The sequence below is a fragment of the Lutra lutra genome, chromosome 16 (assembly GCF_902655055.1).
Source record: "Lutra lutra chromosome 16, mLutLut1.2, whole genome shotgun sequence".
NCBI lineage: Eukaryota > Metazoa > Chordata > Mammalia > Carnivora > Mustelidae > Lutra > Lutra lutra.
Window position 1 is genome coordinate 43,326,360 of NC_062293.1, and position 10,648 is coordinate 43,337,007.

At 43.8% G+C, this 10,648-nt stretch overlaps 1 protein-coding gene across 1 annotated transcript; it reads left to right on the forward strand.

The window, feature by feature from the left end:
* The first annotated feature begins 1,178 nt into the window (after positions 1–1,178).
* Positions 1,179–2,680, forward strand: LOC125088007 (programmed cell death protein 2-like). The gene has a single exon (XM_047708898.1). It carries the CDS (start codon positions 1,232–1,234, stop codon positions 2,258–2,260), a length of 1,029 nt encoding a protein of 342 aa, XP_047564854.1. The 5' UTR covers positions 1,179–1,231; the 3' UTR covers positions 2,261–2,680.
* Positions 2,681–10,648: the final 7,968 nt, after the last annotated feature.

Here is a 10,648-nt window from a genome sequence, read left to right on the forward strand (position 1 = left end):
TTCTGTAAAGGGGATTTGCTCTGCCCATTTCTCAGAGTCACGGCAAAGGTCAGAAGACCTCATCAATCCATGAAAGTGCTATAGTATCCAGGTGATGGTGGTTTTCTTTTACCTGAGCACAACAAGGGTTAATACATTCGACTCTAGGTAGCGTTCCCACGAAACCGTATCACTTGGCCTCAAGAGCAGTTCTAGTCTACTTGTAGTGAACATCTGTTGATTTGGTCTGTCCAGAATGGCTCCCTCTTCTGGCAAAAAGTTCCTTTGGGGGAATTTCCTTTCCATCTATTCCCTTCCATCTATACCAGTTCTATGTGGTTCCTGTGGAGCTGTTGCTGAGCCTCTTGCCACAGGGTGGTCCCAGAATCCCAGCTAGGGTGATCAAAATGTCTCATCCTTCGGTGAAGCTACCAGCCCACAGAAGAGCATAGGACACTAGGTCTAAGCTGGGCCACCTAGAGCTGTTCCTTTGTGTTTTATATACTCTCATGAGAGAGTAAGAAGCTTTCCTTTGCCTTTGGGGTCAGTAAACTGGGACAAGGTAAATCTGAACTTCTGTGGCCATTCCTCCCACTCCATTCTGCCCACTGCCCTGGTCCAGCATCCTTCTGTGGCATGAAATAAACTAAGATGGAAGTCCATCTTGGAATGATCTATGTGAATTCTGTTTAAACCTCTCATGGAAACGTGTTTATGGTCCACGAGCTCCCAATTCTGATCTGTGCATCCTCATAGAGGGACAGAGTCCCAAATGCCTTCAATTTCTACATTTGCCATATTGTGACCTTTCAGTATTGAGAATATTTATGAGGAGGAGAAAGGATGAGCTTCATGATAACCATTTATATGGTGCCATTTGATGACTAGACTAGACCTCTGTCCCCTGCTCGGGGTTTTGGTAGCAGGTGGGAGACAGCAGGTTGTGTAGGAAACATCACATAGCAGGCAAGTTTAAGTGGATGTATAAACCTGAACTTTGGGACAGGGGCTCCGGTCACTAGTGATCAGAACACAACATATCAGTAAAGAAGGCATCTGATTAAAACCAATATTAGGAACCTTGATTTGGAGCACCCGATTGGCTCAGTCAGAGCATGTGACTCTTGATCTCAGGGTTGTGAGTTTAAGGCCCACATTGGGCACGGAGCCCATTTAAAAATAAAAACAGTTGGCTGACTTCCGCCTTCCGGCCGCGAAGGCCGTCCCCGCGCGCGCCGGCCCCGCTCGCCGTATGGCGGCCGCCCGTGCGGCTGAACTGGGCTTCGTGGAGGCGGCGCCGGCGTGGCGGCTGCGCAGCGAGCAGTTCCCAAGCAAGGTGGGCGGGCGGCCGGCGTGGCTGGGGGCGGCCGGGCTGCCGGGGCCCGAGGAGCTGGCCTGCGCGCTGTGCGGCCGCCCGCTGGTCTTCCTGCTGCAGCTGTACGCGCCGCTGCCCGGCCGCGCCGACGCCTTCCACCGCGGCCTCTTCCTCTTCTGCTGCCGGGCGCCGCCGTGCTGCGCGGGCCTGCGCGTTTTCAGGAATCAGCTACCCAGGAAAAACGACTTTTACTCCTACGAGCCGCCTTCCGAGGACCCTCCTGCAGAGACGCGCGAGTGCGTGCGCCTCCAGCTCCAGTCTGGTGCTCATCTCTGCAGGGTTTGCGGCTGTTCAGGCCCCAAAACGTGCTCCAGATGCCACAAGGCACATTACTGCAGCAGGGAGCACCAGACTCTGGACTGGAGATCCGGGCATAAGCAGGCTTGTACACAGTCCGATTATTTGGACACAACAATTCCAGACCACAACTTCCTTTTTCCAGAATTTGAAATTGTAATAGAAACAGAAGATGAGATTACACCTGAAGTAGTTGAAAAAGAAAATGAATCAGAAATCATGGGGAGCATGGGTGAAGCACTTGAGGAGGAATTGGATTCCATGGCAAAACATGAATCCAAGGAAGATAAAATTTTCCAGAAGTTTAAAACTAAAATAGCCCTTGAGCCAGAACAGGTTCTCAGGTACGGCAGAGGGACTGCACCCATCTGGATCTCTGGTGAAAATATCCCTCAAGAAAAGGATATTCCAAATTGCCCCTGTGGTGCCAAGAGAATATTTGAATTCCAGGTCATGCCCCAGCTGCTCAACCACCTGAAGGCCGACAGACTGGGCAGGAGTGTTGACTGGGGTGTCCTGGCTGTCTTCACCTGTGCTAAAAACTGTAGCCTGGGGACTGGCTACACAGAGGAATTTGTTTGGAAGCAAGATATAACAAATACACCCTAAAGAGAATGTAAAGCCTTAAAAATGCTCATAGTCTCTTAAACCTTGCAAGTCATTTTATCCTAAGAAATAATTACAGCAGAGACAAAGGTATAAAGATGTTGTTTTAGATGAGTTTACGGTGTGTAAATATTCGTGCAACAAAAATGTCTGGTGACAGGTAATTAAGTTCTGGTGAATCCCTACAGAAGGTAATGCAGTCTTAAGGATACACACCTATACGCACAAGATACAGGTTTCCACGGACACAAAGATACTCACAGTATGTTTGTATTTTTAGAAAAGTATTTATACATGTGTATGTCTCCAGCAATCTGGAAAGATACATACTTAGCGTGAGCAAGTTAACCAAGGATGGTGGGAATAAGTGAAGTAATCGTTTGCCTATGTGTGTTTCTTTCTACAATAAAAATGGGTTAATTGGGGGCTCCAGGTGGCTCAGTGGATTAAAGCCTCTGCCTTCGGCCCAGGTCATGATCCCAGGGTCCTGGGATCGAGCCCCACATCGGGCTCTCTGCTCAGTGGGGAACCTGCTTCCCTTCCTCTCTCTCTCTCTGCCTGCCTCTCTGCCTACTTGTGATCTGTCTGTCAAATAATAAATAAATAAAATCTTAAAAAAAAAAAAAAAAAAAAAAAAAAAAAAAAAAAAAATAAAAACAGTTCCTTGATTCATTTCCCGTGTGTAGACGGTGGCAACAGCAGCATTCATTGTTGGGGAATATTGAACTAGGTGGCAGCAGTGGAAAGCACCTGAACCACCAGTTTTACTCCCCACAAAACAGAAAATCTTAGAACAAAGTCCAGTCTATAGAGAAATATAGCCAAGCAACTGGGAGCTGGGAATGGTATGTGGAGAGACAGCAAAGGGAGAGTCAGACATGAACAAAATTCTCTTAATTCCTGAGGCACTGGACTTTTCTCTTACAGGGTCTAATAACCTCCCCCCTTCCTTTTTCCCCTTAAGCTGATCTAAATAGTCACTTTCGACCCAAAGACTTCTTACTAGCATAGTATTACTATCTAGTAAATATAAAGCTAAAGAAGAGACCCAAAGACAATCCCAGGCCAATAAAATAGCAACTTATTTTATGTTTCGATTGCCAGCTGTTTGTTTCATATCCTATGTGGCACAACTCTGGTAGGAATTAGTACAGTGTCTTTTTTTGTTTTGTTTTGTTTTTGAATCCTGGCAGATGTCAGCCAGAGAAGGGCATGACAAAATCACCAATTGGTCCTGAGGATAAATTCCAAAAACCTCTCAGTCCACAAACATGCTGCCCAACCCTTCCCACATTCACAGATGTCTCAGACAATCATGATGCACTGATCATGGGGTGCCTGCCAGCGGGTGGTGTCGGAACAGTGGAATGAATATTTACATCCTTACGCGTACACAACAAGAGCTAACACTTGAAATAACCTAATGCATACAGTTCAAAATATGTGTCTTGTTTGTTACCTCAAAAAATCTAACTACATTACCCTTTAAGAGAGATCCTAAGCATCGTCACCTATCAGATTGTGTTCAACCTTCTAATTCTTAATTTCCAGAATTCTCCTAGTGAACATCTGAGTCCTAACCATACTCCTACTTACTAGGTTCATGAAAATTGTATCTTTGTCTCTCAGATTTTTTTTCCTTCTCATCTCTACCTCTAGTCACAGAAACATGTTTTATAGTTCCGTATAGTTCGAAACTGAAGGTAATCAACTAAGTTCTTACTCTACCTCCCACCTAGGCATGACATATTTTTAATTTTTTTAAGATTATATTTGTTCAGGGGCGCCTGGGTGGCTCAGCGGGTTAAGCCTCTGCCTTCGGCTCAGGTCATGATCTCAGGGTCCTGGGATTGAGCCCCGCATCGGGCTCTCTGCTCGGCGGGGAGCCTGCTTCCTCCTCTCTCTCTGCCTGCCTCTCTGCCTGCTTGTGATCTTTGTCTGTCAAATAAATAAATAAAAATCTTTAAAAAAAAAAAGATTATATTTGTTCATTTGAGAGAGAGAGAGAGAGAGAGAAACAACCAGGGGGAGAGGGAGAAACAGACTCCCGCAAAGCTGGGAGTCAGATATGGGTCTCTATCCCAGAACCTGGAGATCATGACCTGAGCTGAAGGCGGGTGCTTAACCATCTGAGCCACCCAGGCACCCCTAGACATTACATATTTATACAATTTGCATTTCAACTTCCATAGGATGGGCAGAAGTACAACACTGATACCACCTCCTCTAGGAAGCCTTCCCTGACTGACTCCCCCACCTGGGGGTTGGATTGGGAGAGCTTTCATGTGCTCCCAAAGCATCCTGAGCTGACTCCTGCATTTGCAATACAATATTTTCTCTGCTTACTCACTTGTTTCTTCCAATAAAATCTGATCCCTTTGGGGAAAAAAACTTCCCCACAAAACAGAACTAACACTTTAAATGGGATAGACACTTTACATGTTTTTTTTTTTTAAGATTTTTATTTATTTACTTGACAGACAGAGATCACAAGTAGGCAGAGAGGCAGGCAGAGAGAGAGGAGGAAGCAGGCTCCTTGCAGAGCAGAGAGCCCGATGTGGGGCTTGACCCCAGGGTCCTGGGATCATGACCTGAGCCGAAGGCAGAGGCTTTAACCCACTGAGCCACCCAGACGCCCCTTTACATGTTATTTTTAATCCTAAATACCTCTGAGGATGATAATGGTTATTTATTTATTTATTTATTTTTAAGGATTTTGTTATTATTTTTTAAAAGATCTTGTTTATTTATCAGAGTGAGAGAGCACAAGCAGGGGGAGCAGCAGGCAGAGGGAGAAGAAGGTTCCCTGCTGAGCAAGGAGCTTGATGCGGGACTCAATCCCAGGACCCTGGGATCATGACCTGAGCCCAAGGAAGATGCTTAATGGACTGAGACACCCGGGAGTCCCAAGATTTTATTATTTTTAAGCAACCTCTACACCCAATGTGGGGTTTGAACTCACAACCCTGGGATCAAGAGTTGCATACACTCTACTGACTGAGCCAGCCAGGCACCCTTGAGGATGGTGATGTTAACCCCACTTTGCAGATAAGGAAAGGAACGCTCAGCCTGGTTACGACACTGATGCCAGGGAGCTCAGTGATGGACACCAGGAAGTGATGGAGGTGGGACTCCATGGTCAAAGCCTGCTGCTATAGGACCGCCACATTCTCTCCTTGCTATCTTCAGGCTTGGACTTCTTTTAGACTCTGGAGCAGCTGCTTTAACTTATTCATGGCTTGTTGCAGATGCTTAGCTGATAGATACCTGAGACTGAAAGGTTTCTGGGTCAGAATGTTATTGAGCTGAATTATATTCTACTCTCCTTAGGGTACCTTGGCCCAGCATTTATCTATTCCTGTGGGTTAAATTGGACGAATCTGCTGCCTCCACATGCAGGGCACTTTTCAAAGATGTTCACATCTTTGTGATGTGAATGAACTCGATTATGTGGGAGTGCAGAGCTCAAGGAACAACTTTGCACACGATGAGCTTTATTTTCCAGCCTGTGGAAGCCCTACTTATCTGAGACAGCCTTTTGTAGACATGTCTGGGTGAGGTATGACAACTAGGCTTAAACCTGCCTTAGTTGGTTGCCCTGGGGGCCCAAAGTAAAAAATCTATAGATGAATGGATCACCCAGGATGCATGGAATGGGCTGCCAGTAAAGTACTGATTTATTTATTTGTTGACTGTCAGTTTCATGGAGTGCCTCACCCCTGGTTTCTACAGAGAAAATTCTAAGACACATCCTCCTTACTAACTACTCTGTTATACACTCAGCTTCCATGGTTTCTGCCTTCTACTGTAGGGAGACGGAGGTTTCCATAAATAATCACAATGTAATTGCAAAAAATGTACACGCTAAAGTTGGATGAAGATAATATCATGACCAATGCAGTTCCCTGCATTTTAGTAGGAGTCAGGTAAAACATCCGAAAAAGTGTTTCTTCTTTGTTTCTAAATGTGCACTTGCACACGTGTGCGTGCACACACACACACACACACACACACACTTTGGGATTCAAGTTATCTGTGCATGTTATTTACATCATTCTTATAATTATAGATTTTTGAACTAAAAGGAATCCAGAGATCATTTTAGTCTATTGCGCTTAGATAGGAAACTGAGGTCCAGAAAATTATAAATTAGGGTCTGATTCTGTGCATCATTTGCTAATAGGTAGTTAAGCATTGTTACTTAAATTCTTTTTAAAGATTTTATTTATTTGAGAGAGAGAGAGAGAAAGAGGGAGAGCAGGAGAAGTGGAGGGTCGGAAGGAGAAGCAGACTCCCTGCTGAGCAGGGAGCCTGATGCAGGACTCCATCCCTGGACTCCAGGGTCATGATCTGAGCCGAAGGCAGTCGCTTAACCAACTGAGCCACCCAGGCGCCCTGTTAACTTAAACTTTTAAAAAAAGATTTTGTTTATTCATTTGAGAGAGAGAGACAGAGACAGAGCACAAGCAGGGGGAGAGGCAGAGGGAGAGGGAGAAGTAGATTCTTTGCTGAGCTGGGAGCCTGACGTGGGGTTTGATTCTAGGACGTGGAGATCATGACCTGAGCCAAAGGGAGATGTTTCCCCACCTGAGCCACCCAGGAGCCCCTGTTATTTAAATGTTTTTTTGCATGCAGATCTAATCTCTTTAATAGGATTCTTCTTAGGAGGGAGTGAGAATCTTAAGCAGCTCCACATCCTGATGCTGGCTTGATCTCAGGACCCTGAGATCATGACCAAGCCGAAATCAGGAGTCGGATGATTAATTGACTGAGCCACTGAGGCATCCCTCTAATAGGATTTTTAGTTCCTAGTATGGGGAAGGATTTGAGAAAGGGAACCAACAAGCAGTGAAAAAAAAAAAGCCGCTTAAAATTCATATCAAACCAGAACTGTAATTTTAGCTCTCCATGCTGCACAAAATTGTTTAATTTTTTTGCACTTTCTTCCTCTCTGTTGGAAGGAAGAAATGATGACATCATCATCTTCATCAACCTTTTTTCAGGGTTGTTGGTAAGATTAAGGGGATAATGAATGTAAAGCACTGGCTTCATACAATTCTTGGCATAGAGTAATTCTATAAACACTAGTTCCGTTTGCCCCTTCTGTATTTTACTTAAGCCTACCATATAGTAGGAATTCAATAAGTATTTGTTAAATTGAGTTGAATACGACTTGGTCTTTTACTGAGTGACAACACTGAAAAGACCGTTTGATCGGACAGATACCAGATCGGTCAGTGCACCCACCACCGCACATTGACAAGCTGCCTTTTCAACCATAGACACATGCATGACAACATATATACAGATATCACATATGGTCAGGCATCTCTTACACACACAGAATATGTGCATGGCATCAAGCTGTCATCGACTGGTGGTGCCAGGAATAGAATATGATGGAAGGATAATATGGTTTAGATTCATGCACTACTGGGGTCACATTCTAGCTCACCACTTATTAGTTGTGCCACCTTGGTCAAGGGACATAACTCTCTGAACCGTAGTTTCCTTACCTATAAATTGGAGGTAATAATAATAGAACCTACTGCACAAATTTGTTGTGAGAATTAAATATGTCAGTGTACAGAAAAAGCTTATTCTTGGTTTTGATACTGCTTAGGTAACTTTTTTACTGAGGTCAAAACAAGGTTGGTACCCATTCTTCACCCCATCCCACAGCTAATGTGCCTTCTTCTTCTTCTTTTTTTAATGTCCATTTAAAAAAATGTTTATTTCAAGTAATTCTACACCCAACATGGGACTTGAACTGAGGACCCCAAGACCAAGAGTGGTGTGCTCTACCAACTGAGCCAGCCAGGTGTCCCTCACCCCACAGCTTTCTGACCCCAATTTGTAGGCTCAAGGAATACCTAAATGAGATCTGAGAAAGCCTTTTGTGGAGGTGACATGTGAGCTAAATCTTGAAGGATATTAGCCAACTAGAGAAGGCCTTTCAGGCAGAGGAGTGCAGCACCACATCCTGAAGATAGGATGTTAACAGTTAGCAGAAGAGTAAGTAATAGTTCAGGATGGTGGGAGTATCTGAAATAAAGTTAGAGAGGTATGCAAGGCTCTGTCTGGATTTTATTTGGAGGGTTTTGGGGACCCATGGAAGAGTTTTTCTGGTTTTTGTTTTTGTTTTGCCATGGAAGAGTTTTAAGCAGAGAAATTACACATTCAACTTTTAGAAATTGTATTTTAGGAAGATTAAAACCATTCATCTCAGTATAGAGAATGGGGCACCCTGGGGTGTGAGGAGAGTAGTTGGAAGGCAATTACAGTACCCAGATTAGAAACAGTATGAACCACCATAGCAGAGGCAGTGGGGATGAAGAAAGGGGTGAATCAGAGAAATGTTCAGGAGTTAAATCTCAGAGGGTGCAAAATCTGCAATTGTTCTAAGCATTATTTTCCTAACATCGATGAGTGTAATTTTCTTATTTAGATACAATTTCAGAAATTAAATAATTGGTATGTTTTGTGGTATCAACCAATGATACTCTACTGTTGAATAAATTTGACAGGATAAGCCCACCTGTATGTATGTATGGGTGTGTTGTGTGTGTGAAATTTGAAGAATTTGAAGAGGGAGGTCTCTTAGTACCAAATCATAGGTAGATATCTGGAATAATAATTTTTTAAAAAGACAGCCGGAGTCTCTTAAGATATGCTATGTGCTGGGGAATCTGAGAGGAGTGGAGCTACAGTTTACGGTAGAGGTGGTGTTAAGAGGGAAAATGAGGTAGTAGCAGACACAAAATATTATTAAAAGGAAACACTACCCATACAAGAGCAAACCTTTAGATTTACCTACCAGTTTATAAGAAATGTGGGCAATGAAGCAAATATGAAATGACATTGTGAGGATGTAACTGGCAAGTCCAGAATGTGAATAATTCTTCAAAATCTATAATCTGATTTCTTAGACAAATAAACTGCATACAAAAAGGAAAGAAAGAGGGGCTCTTGGGTGGCTCAGTCAGCTGAGCGTCTGACTCTTGGTTTTGGCTCAGGTTGTGATCTCAGGGTTGTGGATCCAGCCCCGAGTCAGGCTCTGTGCTCCGTGTGGAATCTGTTTCAGATTCTCTCTCCCTTGCACTCTCTCTCTCTCAAATGATTAAATAAAATCTTAAAAAAAAAAAAAAGGGGGACGCCTGGGTGGCTCAGTTGGTTAAGCAGCTGCCTTCGGCTCAGGTCATGATCCCAGCGTCCTGGGATCGAGTCCCACATTGGGCTCCTTGCTTGGGGGGGAGCCTGCTTCTCCCTCTGCCTCTGCCTGCCATTCTGTCTGCCTGTGCTTGCTCGCTCTCCTCTCTCTCTGACAAATAAATAAAATCTTAAAAAAAAAAAAAAAGGAAGAAAAAGGACGGGGAAAGTGTTGTACATGAAAAGTGATTTAAGAGACATATCTATTAATCAAATGCAAAGTGTAGAACTTCAGATCCTGGTTCAGACAAATAGACTGTAAAATGACATTTTGGAAACGTTAGGCAAAACTGAATATGGATTGGGTATTACATATTAGGAAATTATTGTAAAGGTGTGATAATGGTATTGTGGTTATGTTACAACCAAGTTATTTCGGGTAAAATGTTATGATGGCCTACTAGAGATTTACTTAAAAATACACTTAGGTGGAGGCAGGCGGCACCTGGCTGGCTCAGTTGGTTAAGCTTCTGACTCTTGATTTTGGCTGGGGTCCCCGTATCAGAGTCATGGGATTGAGTGTTGCATGGAGCTCCACTCTCAGTGAGGTATCTGCTCCAGATTCTCTCCCTCGCCCCCAGTCCCCACATCCCTTGGTCACTCTCTCTTCTTTCTTTCACAAACAATTAAATCTTAAAAAAAGTACACAGGGGTGGGGAAGGTTGTGGGAGAATAAGTGAAACAAGAATGATAAAATGTTGATAATAGTTGAAGCTAGGTGATGGACACCTGGGGGTTTATTATTATATCCTATTCCCTTTGTGTATGTTTGAAATTTTCCATAGAAGATTAAGAATAAATATTATAGGAAAGCCTGAATCTCTTTCCATTCCTAAATGTATGAAATAACTAGAAGAGAACATTCTTTTTTTTTTTTTTAAAGATTTTTTAAAGAATTTATTTGACAGAGATCACAAGCAGGCAGAGAGGCAGGCAGAGAGAGAGAGAGGAGGAACCAGGCTCCCCGCCAAGCAGAGAGTCCAATGCGAGGCTCGATCCCAGGACCCTGGAATCATGACCTGAGCCAAAGGCAGAGGCTTTAACCCACTGAGCCACCCAGGTGCCCCTAGAAGAGAACATTCTTGCTGTAACTTTCAGAAGAAAGGATCAGGATTGGAAAGGCATCATTTAAATCATAAATGGAGGAAGAGAGGCTCCAAGGACAAGGAGGTAGAAGGAAAA

Excerpts from the sequence above, each read along its gene's own strand:
- LOC125088007 (XM_047708898.1), top strand. The coding sequence starts at position 1,232 with ATGGCGGCCGCCCGTGCGGCTGAACTGGGCTTCGTGGAGGCGGCGCCG.